The 19,612-nt window shown below is 37.5% G+C and overlaps 1 protein-coding gene across 3 annotated transcripts in view; it reads right to left on the bottom strand.

Moving 5' to 3' along the window:
* The window catches only part of TANK (TRAF family member associated NFKB activator), a 93,571-nt gene that overhangs the window by 45,104 nt on the left and 28,855 nt on the right, over nt 1-19,612 (bottom strand). For all 3 annotated transcript variants that reach the window (XM_019457602.2, XM_019457595.2, XM_019457588.2), the window contains exon 2: nt 13,920-14,067. In XM_019457602.2, coding sequence (XP_019313147.2) covers nt 13,920-14,018 — 99 coding nt within the window. In that variant the 5' untranslated portion in view covers nt 14,019-14,067. The remainder of the gene's footprint in view (nt 1-13,919; nt 14,068-19,612) is intronic.

Raw genomic sequence — 19,612 nt, forward strand, 5'->3', positions numbered from 1 at the left:
ATTCTTGGTTTATTGAGTGTTTTTATCATAAAAGGATGTTGAATTTTGTCAACTGCTTCTTCTGCATCAATTGAAATGATCATGTGGTAACCCCCCTTCATTCTGTTAAAGTGATGTACTACGCTGATTTTGTATGCTGCACCTTTCTTGCATTGCAAGAATAAATCTCACTTGGTCAAGGTGTAAAATCATTTTAATATGCTGTTGAAGTTGGTTTCCTAGTATTTTGTTGAGGATTTTTATATCAATGTTCTTAAGAAAATTTGTCTGCAGTCTTCTTGCAGTGTCTGTGTATATAGCTTTGGTATGAGGGTAATGCTGGCCTCATAGAGTGCATTAGGAAATGTTCCATCCTGTTCAATTTTTGGAAGAATATGAGAAGGACTGGTGTTAATTCCTCTTTGAATGTTTGGCGGAATTCACTATGAAGCCACTGGGTACTAGGCATTCTTGGCAGCTTTTTAATTACTATTAATCACTACTATTTTCTTCTTTCTGCTAGCTTTTGATTTAGTTTGTGCTTTCTTGTCTAGTTTCCTATGGTGTAAAGTTAGGTTATTGATTTGAGATCTCTCTTCTAAGATAAGTATTTACAGTTAAAAACCTTCCTCTTGGCAGAGCTTTCACTGCGTCCCATAAATTTTGGTATGTTGTTTTCATTTTCATTGGTCTCAAGATATTTTCTAATTTCCCTTGTGATTTCTTCTTTGACCCACTAGCTGTTTTAGACAGTGCTATTTAATTTCTACATATTTTTAGTTTCCCAGTTTTCCTTCTGTCGTTGACTTCTAGTTTCATTCTATTGTGATTAGAAAAGATGCTTTGTATGATTCCAATCTTTTAGTATTTATTGAGTCTTTTTTAATGGCCCAACATATGGGCTATCCTGGATACTGTTCCATATGAACTTGAGAAAAAATACGAATTCTACTGTTGTTGAGTAGGGTATTCTGTATATGTTCCAACTGGCCTACAATGCTGTTCAAGACCTCATTTTCCTTATTAATCTTCTAACCTGGTTGTTCTACCCATTACTGAAAGTGTTGAAAATAGAGTACTAAAGTCTCTGATGGCTGCTGTAGAGCTGTAATTTCTTCTTTTAATACTGTCAATGTTTGTATCATATGTTTTAGAGCTCTGATGATTAGTGCATAATTACTGTATCTTCTAGACAAACTAATAACTTTGCCATTATGAAATGCCCCTCTTTATCTTCTATAAAAATCTCTGATGTAAAGTCGTTTTTGTCTGATGTCAATACAGACACCCTTGTTCTATTTTGGTAACTACTTGCATAGAATCTTCTCTCATCCTGTCATTTTCAACTTATTATGTATGTGCTTAAATCTAAAGTGAGTCTTGTAGATAACACACAGTGTTATCTGTGTAGGATAACACAGTGGGATTCCATTTCTTAATCCATTCTGCTAACCCATTTAAAAAAAAATTCATTTATTATTTAATTTACATCCAAGTTAGTTAGCATATGGTGCAACAATGATATTAGGAGTAGATTCCTTAATGCCCCTTACCCATTTAGACCATCCCCCCTCCCACATCCCCTCCAGCAACCCTGTTTGTTCTCTATATTTAAGAATCTTTTATGTTTTGTCCCCCTCCCTGTTTTTCTATTATTTTTGCTTCCCTTCCCTTATGTTCATCTGTTTTGTATCTTAAATTCCTCATATGATAAGGTCATATATTTGTCTTTCTCTAATTTCACTTAGCATAATACCCTCCAGTTCCAACCAAGTAGTTGCAAATGGCAAGATTTCATTCTTTTTGACTGCTGCATAATACTCCATTGTGTGTGTGTGTGTGTGTGTGTGTGTGTGTGTGTGTGTACACATATACCGCATCTTCTTTATCCATTCATCCGTCAATGGACATTTGGGCTCTTTCCATACTTTGGTTATTGTTGATAGCACTGCTATAAACATTGGGGTGCATGTGCCCCTTTGAAACAGCATACCTGTGTCTCTTGGATAAATACTTAGTAGTACAATTGCTGGGTCGTAGGGTAGTTCCATTTTTAATTTGTTGAGGAACCTCCATACTGTTTTCCAGAGGGGCTACACCAGTTTGCATTCCCACCAGCAGTGCAAAAGAGATCTTCTTTCTCTGCATCCTTGCCAATATCTGTTGCTGCCTGAGTTGTCAATGTCAGCCATTCTGACAGGTGTGAGGTGGTACCTCCTTATAGTTTTGATTTGTATTTCCCTGATGATGAGTGATGTTGAGCATCTCTTCATGAGTCTGCTTGCCATCTGGATGTCTTCTTTGGAGAAGTGTCTATTCATGTCTTTTTCCCATTTCTTCACTGGATTATTTGTTTTTTTGGAGGGTGCTGAGTTTGATAAGTTCTTTATAGATTTTGGATACTAACCCTTTATCTATGTCATTTGCAAATATCTTGTCCCATTCTGTTGGTTGCCTTTTAGTTTTGCTGATTGTTTCCTTTGCGGTGCAGAAGCTTTTTACCCTGATGAGGTCTCAATAGTTCATTTTTGCTTTTGTTTCCCTTGCCTCTGGAGAGGTGTTGAGTAAGAAGCTGCTGCAGCTGAGGTCAAAGAGGTTTTTAACTGCTTTCTCCTTGAGGAGTTTGATGGCTTCCTGTCTTACATTTAAGTCCTTCTTCCATTTTGAGGGTTTTTTTTTGGTGTATGGTGCAAGAAAGTGGTCCAGGTTCATTCTTCTGCATGTTGCTGTCTGGTTTTCCCAGCACCACTTGCTGAAGAGACTGTCTTTATTCCACTGGATACTCTTTCCTGCTTTGTCAAAGATTAGTTGGCCAGGGGCACCTGGGTGGCTTGGTTGGTTAAGCATCCGACTTCGGCTCAGGTCATGATCTCACGGTCCGTGAGTTCGAGCCCCGCGTCGGGCTCTGTGTTGACAGCTCAGAGCCTGGAGCCTGTTTCAGATTCTGTGTCTCCCTCTCTCTCTGCCCCTCCCCTGTTCATGCTCTGTCTCTGTCTCAAAAATAAATAAATGTTAAAAAAAAATTAAAAAAAAAAAAGATTAGTTGGCCATACCTTTATGGGTCCATTTATGTTCTCTACTCTGTTCCACTGATCTGAGTGTCTGTTCTTGTGCCAGTACCATACTGTCTTGATGATTACAGCTTTGTAGTATGTCTTGAAGTCCAGGAGTGTGATGCCTCCAGCTTCAGTTTTCTTTTTCACGATGGCTTTAGCTATTCGGGGTCTTTTCTGGTTCCATACAAATTATAGGATTGTTTGTTCTAGTTCTGTGAAGAATGCTGGTGTTATTTTGATAGGGGTTGCATTGAATATGCAGATTGCTTTGGGTAGTATCAACATTTTAACAATGTTTGTTCTTCCAATCCAGGAGCATGGAATATTTTTCCATTTTTGTGCATCTTCTTCAATTTCTTTCATAAGCTTTCTATAGTTTTCAGTGTAGAGATTTTTCACCTCTTTCGTTATGTTTATTCCTAGGTATTTTATGGTTTTTAGAAATCGATGTTTTTTGATTAGGGTGTTTTATTCATTTACACTTAAAGTAATTACCAATAGGGAAGTACTTAGTTTTGCCATTTTGTTATTTGTTTTCTGTATATGTTACAGCTTTTTGTTCTTCATTTCCTCCATTATTCTGTGTTTAGCTGGTTTTTTGTAGTGACACATTTTGATGTCTTCTCCTTTCCATTTGTGCATATTCTGTAGATCTTCTTTGTGGTTACCACTGAGACTACATACAACATCCTGAAGTTATGACAGTATCTTAAGTTGATACCAAACTAACTTCAACTGCATACAACAAACCCTCCAACTTTATAGCTCTACCTCCCTACTTTGTTACTGATATCACAAATTACATCTTTATATATTGTTCACCCATTAATAAAGATTTAAAGTAATTTTTATACATTTGTCTTTTAAATCCTGTAGAAGATAAAAAGGGGAGTTACAATCTAAAATTACAATAATGCTAGTTTTTATATTTGTCTGTACATTTCCTTTTACAGAAAACCCATTTTCATATGGCTTCAAGTTACTATGCAGCATCCTTTCCTTTCAACTTGAAGGCATTTCAATTCTTCAGCATTTCTTCTAGGTCAGGTCTAGTGGTCAGGTCTTCTAGGTCAGGTAGTTTTACCAGATATACAGAATTCTTGTTAACAGGTTTTCTTCTTACAGCACTTTATTTATTTTTTTTAATTTTTTTAACGTTTATTTATTATTGAGAGACAGAGAGAGACAGAGCATGAGCAGGTGAAAGGCAGAGACAGGAGGAGACACAGAATCCAAAGCAGGCTCCAGGCTCTAAGCCATCAGCACAGAGCCCGATGCAGGGCTTGAACTCACAAACCGCGAGATCATGACCTGAGCTGAAGTCAGATGCTTAACTGACTGAGCCACCCAGGCGCCCCTTACAGCACTTTAAATATGTCATCCCATTGCCTTCTAGCCTGTAAGACTTCTGCTGAGAAATCCACTGACAGTCTTATTTGGACTCCCTTGTATATAATGAGTTAGTTCCTTTTCTCTTGCTGCTTTCTAGATTGTTTTTGTTGACAGTTGGTTATAATGGAGTTTGACATGGGGAACTCTGAATTTATCCTACATAGAATTTGTTGAGCTTCTTGGATATGTATATCTATGTTGTTCCCCAAATTTGGGAAGTCATCATTTAATATTTCTTTAAATAACCTATTTTTTTTCTATTTTTAAAAAATAATTTGTCTCTCTTCACCTTCTTCTATAATGTGTATATTGCCCCACTTGATAATGTCCCCTAAGTCTCTTAGGCTCTGCTCACTTTTGTTACTTTTTTCTTTTTGCTCTTCAGACTCCATTATTTCAAATGGCCTGTCTTGGAGTTCACTTTTTTTTTAAACATTTATTTATTTTTTAGAGACAGAGTGAGACAGAGCACGAGTGGGCAAGGGGCAGAGAGACGGGGAGAGAGAGAATCCCAAGCAGTTTCCAAACTGTCAGCAAAGAGCCTGATGCAGGGCCTGAGCTCACGAACCATGAGATCATGACCTGAGCTGAAGTCAGACATTTAACAACTGAGTCACACAGGCATCCCTCCTTTGTTTATCTTGTATGCTCTCTGAGCATATTTATGACAGTGTTTTAAAGTCCTTGTCTAGTAAGTCTGATGCATGTTTATCAGCAACTGTTTCTGGAAATTTATTTTATTCTTTGAAAGGGCCACATTTCCCTGTTTCTTCATAGGCCTTGTAATTTATTGAAAACTGGGGCATGTGAATAAACTCTTCCAGTCTCTAAAGCCTGGTGTGGAAGACCTTCACTAATTAGCAGGCCCCTAATGAGAAAGAATGAAATCTGGCCATTTGTAGCAATGTGGATGGAACTGGAGAGTATTATGCTAAGCGAAATAAATCAGGCAGAGAAAGACAGATACCATATGTTTTCATTCATATGTGGATCCTGTGAAACTTAACAGAAGACTGTGGTGGGGGGGAATAAGTTACAGAGAGGGAAGGAGGCAAACCATAAGAGACTCTTAAATACTGAGAACAAACTGAGGGCTGATGGGGGTTGGGGGAGAGGGGACAGTGGGTGATGGGCATTGAGGAGGGCACCTGTTGGGATGAGCACTGGGTGTTGTATGGAAACCAATTTGACAGTAAATTATATTTAGTAATAATAATAAAAAAGAAGTCAGAGGAAAAGAAAAGAAAACAAACAAAAACTAATTAGCAGGCCCCCTAGCCTTGAGATTGGCTCAGGGTAAAGCCTTAAGGTCTTCCTCGGTATTTGCCGAATGTGTATCCTGTTTGGGCCAGTGGGTGTAGGTTTCTGTTTGTTTCTGATTTTCCCTGGCTAGCTGGAAGTATCTTAGCTTCTCAAAAGGTCTTACCCCAGCTTCTTAGGATCTTAGATGTTCTATTATAGTCTTCTTCCTTCAATCTCTTGCACTCAGCTGTCCACTGCAGTCCCCCTGCAGTTTCCACAGGCTAAATTGCCCACCACTGCCTTCCATGACTTCTAGCCTGAGACCCAAACTTATGCTACCATTCCCAACTCTGAGCTCCAAGTCAGATGAGACAGAACACACTCCCTTGGACAGTCCACAGACAGGTCATGATGTTTCAAACAAGTTTCACTCTTCTCCTTCCTTCCTGAGGGAGGGAACCAGGAATTGGGCTATTTCCTCCCAAATGCACCATACCACACTGGGCAGGTAGTGGGTCAAGGGCAAGTAGAAATGCCATGAAATTTCCTGCAGTTTTGAATATGGCTTTTCCTTGACTAGGCGTTTGCTTGGTTGCTGATGATCACTGATTTCCAGAACTCCTATAAAATTATTTCAATCAATCTGTAGTTGTTTATTTGATGTTTTCATGGAAGAACAAGGCCTAGAACTTCCTAGTTTGCCATCTTGCTGATGTCACTCAGTAGACCAATTCTTCAAGCACAGTGTTAGGAAGGGCAGCTAGGCTCACTGACAGCACATCCCTTGGGGCCCTTCTGACATCAGAATGCCAGGCAACTTTTGCAAGGCTGTCCTCTTGCTTCTCTCTCTCACCCGATTCTTTTCCCCATTTGTAGCTCCTTCTCCTATTGCTCCAAATATCTCTGTGAAGATGATTCCCAAATTTGTGTTTTCAACTGATGCTTTACTTCAAAGATGCACACTTCAATTGCCTGCTGACCATCTTCGCCTAATCTTCTAACACTTGAACTCAAAATATCCAGATCAAATCAAGTAATAATTTCCTTTACCAAAATCAGCATTCAGAACCTTTGCTCTTATCTTCATACTATTAAGTTTGAGAACTTGTACATATCATCTTATTACTAAAGATTCTAAATGAGGAATATTTAGCTGGTTTTACTTCAAAGTTCAATTTCATTTCTGGGAGTAGTTAGATGAGAACAAATTAGTGATTTACACTTGGTATGTTTGAGTCTGTAATTCAAAAAACAATAAATATTCCATAAAATAAAATCCCAAGAAATGTCAGGAGGAAGTATACAGGTCTTCCCACAAAACTATTTTAGAAAATTGTTAACTTAAAAAAGCATAACAAATGAGATCGAAGCATAAAACTTAATGTCAGAACTATTTCGTTATACTATAGAGAAATGTAATGGCTAAAAACAACTGAATTTCAAAAAGACTGGTATCTCACTTAATTATTTATTTATTTTTGAAGTTTATTTATTTATTTATTTATTTTTTGAGCAGAGAGAGACAGAGTGTGAGCAGGGGAGGGGTAGAGAGACAGAGAGGGAGACACAGAATCTGAAGCAGGCTCCAGGCTCTGGGCTGTCAGCACAGAGCCCGATGTGGGGCTCAAACTCATGAACTTGAAAGATCATGACCTGAGTCAAAGTTGGACACTTAACCGACTGAGTAACCTAGGCACACCTCACTTTAAAATGGGAATTATTATGTTGTCTCTGGAGGATACAAATACCTCTGCAGTCCCCTCATATGAAGCTGTCTAATGTCCTATCAAACCACAGGGGTTGGGCAATGAAATAGGAAGTAGGAGAACAAGAAGATAAACACTATCTCGCCTCATCATTGCCACTTTTGAGCCATATTCCTTTAAACTTAAGCAAAAGGCCACCCACAAGGCATGCAATTAATACCAGTCTCTCCTCAAAACTGTTTATCTTAAAACATACTAGTCATTCTCTCACATTCAAGAATTTCAGCTCTTTCTCTCACACAGTCTTTCTAAATGCTCCTAATCTTGTCACCACTTTAAGGAGAAGTGCTCTAATCTGAGTTTCTTAAAATTTCTCAATCCCACTCCGGCTACCCACTTTCATGACTCATTATGAAAACAGAAAATCCTAAACATCAATTCAAACTCATTGCGAACAGTCAATCCTTTCACTTCTCACATTCTTTTACTCCTTCTGGATCTGTTCTTTCACTTCATGGAAACTTCAGACATAAACCCTCTTTTTTTGTTTTAGTCTATTAGACTGCTAGATTAACTTCTTCTTGATGTTAGTTTGTATCTCAAAGCACACAATTTCAATTGCTTTTGCACCCACTTTCTGGCCACCACTATCCACATTCTTCTACTCTTAACTCTGCAATCTCCTAATCCTGGATTTGGCCATCTGCTCATTCCACTTCTATACGAAGAAAGCTGCTGAAAAAAATGACCAACAAACATGGATTGATACCACCAAAAATTCATGGTAAATGCTGGATGCAACATATTTCTTCTCCCATTTTTTAACTGAAGCTATTTCAGTTCTTTACTACCACTCTCAGAATATCCTAAAATCACTTCACTCAGATGACCTCACCATGTATTTCACAGAAAAAAATAGACTCTTACATTATAACCCTATTTTTCTTTTATTGAATAAATTTGACATGTAACACTGTGTAAGTTTGAGGTGTACAGTGTGTTACTTTGATACATTTACATATTGTAATATGACTGCCCCTGTAGCAGTATTTATCACATTATATAATTATAGTATGATATTATTTTCTATATTCATTATACTGTGCATTAGATCTCTTTGGCTTATTCACTAATCATTACCTCATTACAAGTTTAAACCCTTAAACACCATCAATATTATGCCCACCTCCTAATCCCTGGTAACCACCATTTTACTGTTTTCAATAGGTTTGACTTTTTTAGATTCCACATATAAGTGATACATGATAACCCTGCTAACTTCCTGCCACCACCAACTCCTATCTGCAAACTTATCTTCGTGTGAACCTGTTTTGTTTTTTTTTTTCTCATCCCTTCCAGTTCTGAGGAATAGGTGTTTCTCCTCTTGTTTCATAGTCATTTCTTTAGTTTTAAATCTCCAATGACCAACTGGTTGGTCTTATTTCCACCCTCTCACCCTCTTACCCTTCAAATACTCCTTTGCTCTATACACTCTAACTTGGAAATGCTATTTTATTCAACGCTATAATAAAATTTGTTATTCTTTAATCTATAACTATAATCTCTTCTTCACAATTCTACCTAAGCTTCTAAATCCATATTTGTAACCATCCATTATACAATTTCACCTGCGTGTCCCACAGGTAACTAAACTCGATAGCTAAAACCTAATTACACATCTTATTTCCCCATCTGTAAATCTGCATCTTCTCTACTGTTCCTTTCAGTCATCAGTACCACCATCAATCCAGTCTTCTATTCTAGATACTTAGTTATCATCTAGAATCTATGTTATCACACTCAGAAGTGGCCTGTATTCAGGTGCCACCTACTTTCCATTCTGTTTTCTAAATAAACATTAGACTGCTTCCCTAATTCATCCCTAATGCTTAAGTCTGCATGTTGACTGCTTAAAATGATTCATTTTTTTCTTTTTTACATTGAAGTATAATATATGTACAGTTGACCCCTGAACAGCACAGGTCCACTTATATGTCAATTTTTACCCCCAATAAATACAGTACAGTACTATATATAAATGTATTTTCTCTTATAATTTTCTTAATAACATTTTTTCTCTAGCTCACTTTATTGAAAGAATACAGTATATAATACATATAACATACAAAATATGTGTTAATCGATTGTTTTATGTTATTGGTAAGGTTTCCAGTCAACAGTAGACTAACAGTAGTTATGTTTTTGGAGAATCAAAAGTTACATGCAGATTTCTGACAGCGCGGGGGGGGTGGCGGGGATGGTAGTCAGCACCCTAACCCCCTGCGTTATTCAAGGTCAACTGTATATATATAAAACATATGCATATTAATGGATACTTATATATTATCATACCATTTATATATGTATACCTTTACATACACATAATACATGAAACATATATGTATATATATATATTAAAGTTGATAAAGTGCCTTGATGATTACCACTTATTTTTATATTTCTAGCTCTTAGAACACTGTTTATCATCAATATGTTTGTTGAGCTGAATTCTACATTGTCCTCTATCCTATATCCTAATGTCAGGAAGCCTTTTCTGAAGCATGTATATTAATCCTTCAGTACATTTTGATTAAGAATGTAGTATGAACTACTTAGTCCTATTCCTCATGATAGGCCCCTAATCTACCTTCACAGCTTCTTTTCCTGTACTGCTCTATTGTTCTTGTTGGAGCCATAGAATCACCTTATTGTATGTGGAACGTACCATATATTCCCTTCCTTTTGTGTTTTTATTACATACACTGCTCCCCCTGCTTGCAGGACTCTTCTTCCTTAATTTACCCAACTCCTAATCTCAGCCTAAGTGAGGGGTGTGAGAGTTGGCTTATCACCTGATCCTCCCAGACTGATTGAGGTGCCTCTTCTCTGTGCTCCTATGTTATCCTCCACAGATTTCCACTTTAGCACTTAGCATCCTATGATAAGAACTATTACTCTTCCTTTTTAGCTTCTAATTGGAAAGTTCCTTAAAGGTATAAACTATGTTTTGTTTCAGCATTCTCAGAACCTCATCAAGGGCCTAGTATACGGCAGACATACAATAATATTTTAAAATAGATCAGGATATTTTGAGTTTAGTACATAAGAATATATAGTATACATGTTTTCTTTATTCTTGAGTACTTGACAAATATTAAAAAAAAAAATTCCCTTTACCCTCCTTGAAATAATTGCTGACGTGAACAAAGGCTTCTTCCATGACAGTTAAAAGGTTAAATTACAAGAGTTTCTTACCATTACAAGAGTAAATATAAGAGTTGCTTACCATTGGCTAGTGCAGGCAGAGGAGCAGTTAGAGAAATTTCTGTCTCTGCCTTAACCTAAGAATATGTCAATACTGCTCTTCCGTAATTCTGTGTTTCCTAACTTTCCTAGAACAAGTATAGGATTGTTGAAATTTCTTAATGAACCTAATAGGAAAATAAGAAGAATAAAAGTTGGGAATTTTGTTTTTGTTTTTTCTGTTTTGTTTTTTAAAAAGTGATTATGCCTTATACCTGAACTAGAAAGGAAAAATCCAAATTCTAAACTTCAATAATTTTAGAAAACTCCCTGTCATTGTTATGCGTCTGTTTCTCCTCTGTGCACCCCAAGGAAGAACTTAGTCCATAAGTCTGCCTATACAAATGGAAGTATTCTTTTATAAACCAACAGGAGAATCACAAATAATAATGATTTCTGAGGAATGCAGGGAAATATGTATAACAGCTAGTTTTATAGATGTTTAAAGTAGGATGAAGAGAATTGTGTAGTTCCTAAATTTATGGAAGAAACTAAGAACTGCATGGCTAGGGGCGTCTGGGTGGCGCAGTCGGTTGAGCATCCGACTTCAGCCAGGTCACGATCTCGCGGCCCGTGAGTTCGAGCCCCGCGTCAGGCTCTGGGCTGATGGCTCGGAGCCTGGAGCCTGTTTCCGATTCTGTGTCTCCCTCTCTCTCTGCCCCTCCCCCGTTCATGCTCTGTCTCTCTCTGTCCCAAAAATAAATAAAAAACGTTAAAAAAAAAAAAAAAAAAAAAAGAACTGCATGGCTAGCATATTTCTTAGACTTCAGAATTTCAAAGCTAATATATTTTTTTCTTAAATGAGAGAACCAATGTAAGATCTCCCACTTTCAACTACCTGTTGAAACTAATGAAGGTTAGCCCTTGGCTGGCATCTGGGAGCCTAACTTTGAGAACATTTCCTAAGTGATAAAGTTGACTGCTATGACGGCTTACTTAGAGTATACCAAGAGACTATGAAATTTATGATGAAGACCTACTTTCCTTCTGAGAGTCTGAAATTTTGGTTGACATAGGGTATCTATGGGACTAGTTCTTTTTTTTTTTTGAGTCTTTACCTTTATTATTTTTTAAATATGAAATTTATTGTCAAATTGGTTTCCATACAACACCCAGTGTTCATCTCAACAGGTGCCCTCCTTAATGCCCATCACCCACTTTCCCCTCCCTCGCACCCCTCATCAACCCTCAGTTTATTCTCAGTTTTTAAGAGTCTCTTATGTTTTGGCTCCCTCCCTCTCTAACTTTTTTTTGTCCCTTCCCCTCCCCCATGGTCTTCTGTTAAAGTTCTCAGGATCCACATAAGAGTGAAAACATATGGTATCTGTCTTTCTCTGTATGACTTCTTTCACTTAGCATCACACTCTCCAGTTCCATCCACGTTGCTACAAAAGGCCATATTTCATTCTTTCTCATTGCCAAGTAGTATTCCATTGTGTATGTAAACCACAATTTCTTTATCATCAGTTGGTGGACATTTCGGCTCTTTCCATAATTTGGCTATTGTTGAGAGTGCTGCTATAAACATTGGGGTACAAGTGCCCCTATGCATCAGTACTCCTGTATCCCTTGGGTAAATTCCTAGCAGTGCTATTGCTGGGTCATAGGGTAGATCTATTTTTAATTTTTTGAGGAACCTCCACACTGTTTTCCAGAGTGGCTGCACCAGTTTGCATTCCCACCAACAGTGCAAGAGGGTTCCCGTTTCTCCACATCCTCTCCAGCATCTATAGTTTCCTGATTTGTTCATTTTAGCCACTCTGACTAGCGTGAGGTGGTATCTCAGTGTGGTTTTGATTTGTATTTCCCTGATGAGGAGTGACGTTGAGCATCTTTTCATGTGCCTGTTGGCCATCTGGATGTCTTCTTTAGAGAAGTGTCTATTCATGTTTTCTGCCCATTTCTTCACTGGATTATTTGTTTTTCAGGTGGGGAGTTTGGTGAGCTCTTTATAGATTTTGGATACTAGCCCTTTGTCTGATATGTCATTTGCAAATATCTTTTCCCATTCTGTTGGTTGCCTTTTAGTTTTGTTGATTGTTTCCTTTGCAGTGCAGAAGCTTTTTATCTTCATGAGGTCCCAATAGTTCATTTTTGCTTTTAATTACCTTGCCTTTGTAGATGTTCTATGGGACTAGTTCTTAATAAAAACCCTTAACTCTTGCGTCTCAAATGGAGTTCCCTATGTAGAAGCACTGTACATGTGTGACTAAATTTTTGACTGGAGGCAGGGTGCACTCTGTGTGACCCCTCACAGGTGGGAAAGAGCATAGGAGGCCTGCATATGGATCCTTCTAGAATCTGCCTGATGGTTTTTTTATATTAATGATCTGGCTGTGTATCTTTATCATGACACTGTAATAAATCTTGGCTGTGAGCATTACTGTATGCTAAGTCCTGTGAGTCCCTTTAGAAACACAGAATGTATATATGCTATTGGGGACCCCCAAGACACTACTAAATAGTGATATTAAATAAATAAACAAAAACTCTATCATTATCATCTCACAAATGTGGGGGGCGGATTTTTTTGTTGTTTTTGTTTTTTTGTTTAGATAGAAAAAGAGAAGAGAACCCACAAGCAGGGGGGAGTGGCAGAGGGAAAGAGAGAGAATCTTAAGGAGGCTCCATCCTCAGCATGGAGCCCAATGCAGGGCTTGATCTTCTGGGAAGGGATCATGACCTGAGCTGAAGTCAAGAGATGGATGCTCAACCGACTGAACCATCCAGGTGCCCCACAAAAGTGTGTGTTAATACAATTCTGCCCTATACTCTGATAGTGTGGAAACATGGAAACATAATATGAGAATAAAGGACAGAATTTTGAATTGGATAAATTTAGCATTACAAGAAGTTCATTACATTCTTATTTTTCTCATTTTGCTACAGATCAGTGGAGACCTAATTATGGGCCAATAGCAGACATGTGCCGAGGAACTACTAAGGTAAATTTATGCCTAGGAAGTATACCTTTCCTCCAACTTACCCTCTTTTGCAACTGAAAATTAAAAATTATTCATGGAAGATAATACTCTTTGTGAACTCTTCCCTCTGGTCACAATGTTTTTTTAAAAAAAAAAACAATAACAATCTTAAATTCCATCCATTAATATAAATCTCTGTGTTTTAGTTATTTATAGTTCTTCAAGAAAGTTTCAAACAGTACAATATTTTTTAGTTGCAAAAGATTCTCAAATTCCATTTACCAGAAGAAATAACTTTCAAAACCAAAACCATATACCTTTTGCTGTAGCTCTTTTACTGCAGAATCTCTATCCATACATGCCTGTCGAAAGGCTTCATAAGCTTTATTGAGTTGCTCGCCAATATTTTTATCCATTCCTTTCTGTTCTGTAGCATCACTATAAAGGATGGAGTAAATGACAGGTCTGGAAAATAAAACAATTTAGATAGCTATTAAGTTACACAAATCTTATTTTTAAGACACATCTTAAAAACAGTTCCATACAGTTTATCATGAACATTATAGCACCAAGTACTATAAAGGTTTATAAAGGCATATGGGTCTCATCTAAAATCCTGATTAGAAATGTTAAGAAACCTTAACTTCTACAATTTTTAATATTCTTTACTAATGTTCAAGGAGCAAGTGGGGTTCCAACTCACAAAGATGCTACTTTGAAAACAGTAATCTATAAATGCAACCTTAAAATGGAGAAATATAAAAGGCCATTTGTTATTAATACTTTATTATAGAAATGCACAACAGGATTAACAACGTGGGAAGGGATTTCTTTTTACTAAACGGACAGTTATTCCCACTTACAAGGTGAATTCTTGCTACACTGAAATTAGAGCAAAGTTAAATAGATAATAAATGTTTGTGGATGGAGTTCACACTGCTGTTATCGCAGAGCAATTAAAATGTGTGAAAATGCTCTTATTTTAGCACAAAATCTAGGGAGAGTTGCTGTTGGATTGTACATTAAAAAAGAAAAAATCACATCCCTTCAGTCCTACCCACACTCTCTATTAGTTTTCCAAACTCCCTGCTGTTTTTGAACTACAGGTGATCTACTGAGTGGAGGTAATTTGGTTTTATCATCTCAATTTGCATAACATCTCTAACCACATTCCTTGGCTCTGAGCAGAGGACCATATAATGCTTCGGATTCCTCCTGTCCAGCTGTAAAAAACAACACCACAGGACTTTTCTCTTAATCCTCTGAAAGCCAGAGAATAGATAAAATTCTCTATCAGTCCTAGGGGGCTTGAGGGTATTAAATTACTTCACTTCTTTATGATTGGAAATCCTTAATCTTACACTTTAAGCTTTCATAACATCTTTCATTTTATTTTGGGTACACAATGCTTTAAAAATATTTTTTTTTTTCAGTATTTTACATTAAAGTACAATCACATAGGGGAGCCTGGGTGGCTCAGTCAGTTAAGATTCCGACTCTTGATTTCAGCTCAGTTCATGATCTCATGGTTTGGGGGATCAAATCTTGTTTCGAGCTTGGTGCTGACAGTGTGGAGCCTGCTTGGTATTCTCTCTCTCTCTTCCTCTCTCTCTGCAACCCCCCCCCCCCCGCCCCACTCATGCCTGCCTGCTCTTTCTCTCTCAATAAATAAACTTAAAAAAATTAAATTAAAAATACAATTTATATAACATAAAATCCACCACATTAAAGCATACACTTCTGTGGCTTTTTGTTGTACAATCATCACCATTACCTAATTCCAGAACATTTTTTTACAATGTTTATTTTTGAGAGAGAGAGAGAAAGCGTGCAACAGGGAAGGGGCACAGAGAGAGGGGGACAGAGGATCTGAAGCAGGCTCTGTGCTGACAGCAGTGAGCATGATGCAGGGCTCGAATTCACAAACCACAAGATCACGACCAGAGCCAAAGTCAGACACTCAACCACCTGAGCCACTCAGGAGCCCCTAGTTGCAGAATATTTTTATCACTACACAAAGAAGGTAATATTAGCAGTTAATCCCAATTCCCCCCTCCCATCAATCCCCTAGCAATCACTAATCTTCTTTCTGACTCTATGGATTTGCCTATTTTGGACATTTCATATAAATGGAAACATGCAATATATGGCTTTTGTGTCTGGCTTTTTTCACATGGCATACAATTTCTGAGGTTTACTCATGTTGTAGCACGTAATAGTACTTCACTGCTTTTGATGTCTAATATTCCGTTGTATGAATTTACCACATTTGTTAATATGTTCCTCGGTTAATGGACATTTGAGTTCTTTCCATTTCTTGATTATCCTGAAGAAAGTTACTATTTGTGTATGCATACTTGTGTGAATATATGTTTTCAATTCTCTTGGTTACATACCTAGGAGCAGAATTGCTAGGTTAGATGATAATCCTCTTTAACTTTTTAAGGAACTGCCAAAGCTGTTTCCACAGAATGTGTACAAATTTCTATTTCTACTAGTAATATATAAGAGCCCTAATTTCTCTACATCTTCACCAACGCTTATTGTTCATTTTTTAAATGGACACCCATCCTAGTGGGTGTGAAGTGGTACCTCAACAATTTTGATTTGCATTTCCCTGATGATGTTGAACATCTTTCCAGTGCATACTGGTCATTTGTGTATCTTCTTTAGAGAAATGTCTATCTATCAAATCCTTTGTCCACTTTTTAATTCGGTTATTTGTCTTCATATTGTTGAGAGAGTGCAAGTGGGGGGAAGGGGGTGAGGGAGAAGGGAGAGAATCTCCAGCAGGCTCCACACTCAGCACGGAGCCCAACATAGGGCTTGATCCCATGACCCCAGGGCTAAGACCCAAGCCGAAATCAAGAGTCAGATGCTCAAAATGACTGAGTCACCCAGGTGGCCCTTCACATTGCTGAGTTGTAAGAGTTCTTTATATATTCTGGAAACTAGAGATTTATCAGATATATATAATTTACAAATTTTTCTCCCATTCTGTAGATTGTCTTTCTACTCCTTGATTTTAATTTTGATGATGTCTGATTTATCTATTTTTCATTTTGCTGCTTGCTTTTTTTCATGTCATATCTAAAAAACTGTTGCCTAATACAAGGCCATGCAGATTTTCATCTATGTTTCCCTACAAGAATTTTATACTTTTAGCCTTATATTTGGATCTTTGATCCACACAGAGTTTATCTGTATATGGCATGAGGTAGGGGTCCAAACTCTTTCTTTGGCATGTGGCTATCCAGCTGCCCTGGCACTAAAGGCTATTCTTTTCCTAATGAATGGCCTTGGCATTCTTATCAAAATTAGTTGACCATAAATCACAATGTTCTTTTAAATACCTAGGTAATATTTCAATCCTATCAGATGGTCTTTTCATTTTAAGATACTAAATACACTAAGTCATTTTCAGGTTTAATAAAAACAATTTTGAGGGTTTTGTTATGGGAATCAGAATGTTTCTGTTTTCTGAAAAAATAAAAGAATGGTAATTTTTTTTGGCATTCCACTCAGGAAGTTTGTTTCTACTGCCACCTCTGATAGATATAAAGGACAAAATACCGTTAGGATAACTAATACTGCCAGGATCTCTGACATGCCATAGACACTACAGAAAAATAAATAATATTAACACACAAAGTATCACTTTGCGTAGTTTGGACACCATATCATTCAAAGAAGGATTTAAGGCAGCTTATAAAAATACAAGCAAGATAAAAATAAGTATACAAGAAGCGAAAGAAAACAAGAATAGGCAGCTATAGAGACTATAATATACTGTAATATGCTAATGCAGAAATTAGAGGTTTTAAGTAACTAAGTGACTAAGTTACCTATCACTGTCTTAAAAACCTGCATATCATAACAAACTGTCAACATACAACACATTTATATTTTAAAATCTGAGACAAACAGGAGCCTTGAATTAGGAATCCATCTAGTTTCTTATTTTGTTCTATCATTGAATAAGTCTGTGACCTGAGTTCAGGGCAACTGAATCTTTTATTTTTTTTTTTAGGTTTTATTTATTTTGAGAGAGAGAGAGAGAGAGAGAGAGAGAGAGAGAGAGAGAGCATGCACACAAATGGAGGAGGGGCAGACACAGGGAGAGAGAGAATCTTAAGCAGGTCCTATGCTGTCAGCACATAGCCCTAAAATTTATAGGGCTTGAACTCACAAACTGTGAGCGAGATCATGACCTGAGCTGAAATCAAGAGTTGGTTGCTTAACCGACTGAGCCACCCAGGAGCCCTTAAATCTTTCTGAACCCAAGTTTATTTCTCTCCAATACAAAAAAAGATGTTTGGACTTGATGTCGAAGAAACTTATTTGTTCTACAGTTCTTGAGTCTGTGAGTCTAAAACTGCAGGTCTGCTCCATCAAGAAGGTGCATTCTTGTTTTTAAAAATGTAAATGCAGTACTAAAAATAGCTGCATCATATGCAAGTAAATAGTGTGGAGGCTTTACTTCAGGTCCTTGAATTAGATCACACAAATGTCACTAAGAAGAGTTACTGAGTAAATTCCACATGGATGCATCCTATTTCCTGAAATAAGAATGTGTGGTGGAGAGATACAATTCAGGTCAATACAACTAAATAAATGATACATTTAATTTCTATCTCACAACCAAGAAGAGAATTGGGTGTTAGATCAGTGACACTGACCACAGAAAAAGTCGCTGGGACCCAACTAATTAAATTGGACAGATTTCAAATATTAACACCCTGAACTTTAAAGCCACTTGTTCCTCAATTTTTTTAAAGCATTTGTTAAGTGTAAAATTAATTTCACAATTTAAGAGGCAGTCACATTTCAATTACATTTTGGTATGCCTTCTGCAAAACTTGCCAGGCTCCAGGGAAATGGTTTTATTTATAGTAAACATGCTCAAACGCAAATCTCATCACCTAAACCCAGGAGATCCAAGCTAGAGCAACCTCTGCCTTGGAAACATTCTTACAGTTATGGTTTTTCTCTCTTAAGTGTATTTTTAGGAAAGCCATCCATGGTCTGGTTTGCTGGCTCCCCTCCATTCTATGAGGAAAAGATTAAGTTACTGATGCCCTAGAATGCATCTGGGCAAGGAGAAGGCAAAGCACCCCTACCCACTCAGGGCAATCCCCTGAAGCTAGGATAGTCCCTACCCACCCACATCTGCCCCTCTGGCAGTAGTTCCTTTTTTCCCCTGGGTGGTTCCTGTGAGAAGGAAAATGAAGGACAGCAAGTTCCTGTTCTGCCTCCTGGGTCCAGTGTGTGCCCACTAGGAGGAGGCACCAAGAAAATCCCTGGGCAGCAGGCTGCTTCCTCTTTCATGAATCCCTTGGTTCAATAATGAAACTGTTCAATAATAAAGAGGTAGCCTACGTAAGGGAGATAATTTTATCTTTCCTTGGAAAAGTTTCCAAGCTCCAACAAAAGTTTGCCAACTGCTAGGGTCAAACTTAGATCTTAATAAAATATATCCCATTACTATTCAATTCAATTAAAAAAAAAAAGTTTACTTATTAGCAAGGGGCTTCAGAGAGTACCACATTAGAGTTGTGTTCCTTTTACAAAGTTTTTCCACCAATTCTTTATTTCCTATTATTCACATTGCCATTTGACTGATTAAGAGCTCAGAGACATTAAAAGACTTGCCTAGAGCTACAAAGCTGTAAGTGTGCGAACTGGGAATAAAGATTTGAAACTCTTAGTTCAAGAACTGTTTATTAAAGGCAACTGCAAAGTATTCTCCCAGGGTGCCATGGTGGATATGTTCATTTGATGAAACATTGCCAAGGAGGAGCAAAGCCTGTACTGGGCACCACTGACACAGTGAGAACAAAACATACACAAAACCCATCCTCATGACGACATCATTAGCTGTAACTTAAAGTGTATGTGCACACGCACGCACGCGCGCACACACACACACTCCCTGAGGTATCTAAAGGCCACAAAATTTGGAAAGGAAAGTGGTCACATCTATTTTTGAGGTTTAGGAAAGGCTTTGAGA

This window comes from Panthera pardus, unplaced genomic scaffold, assembly GCF_024362965.1.
Source record: "Panthera pardus isolate Hobbes unplaced genomic scaffold, ASM2436296v1 HiC_scaffold_10, whole genome shotgun sequence".
In the NCBI taxonomy this organism is placed as follows: Eukaryota; Metazoa; Chordata; class Mammalia; order Carnivora; family Felidae; genus Panthera; species Panthera pardus.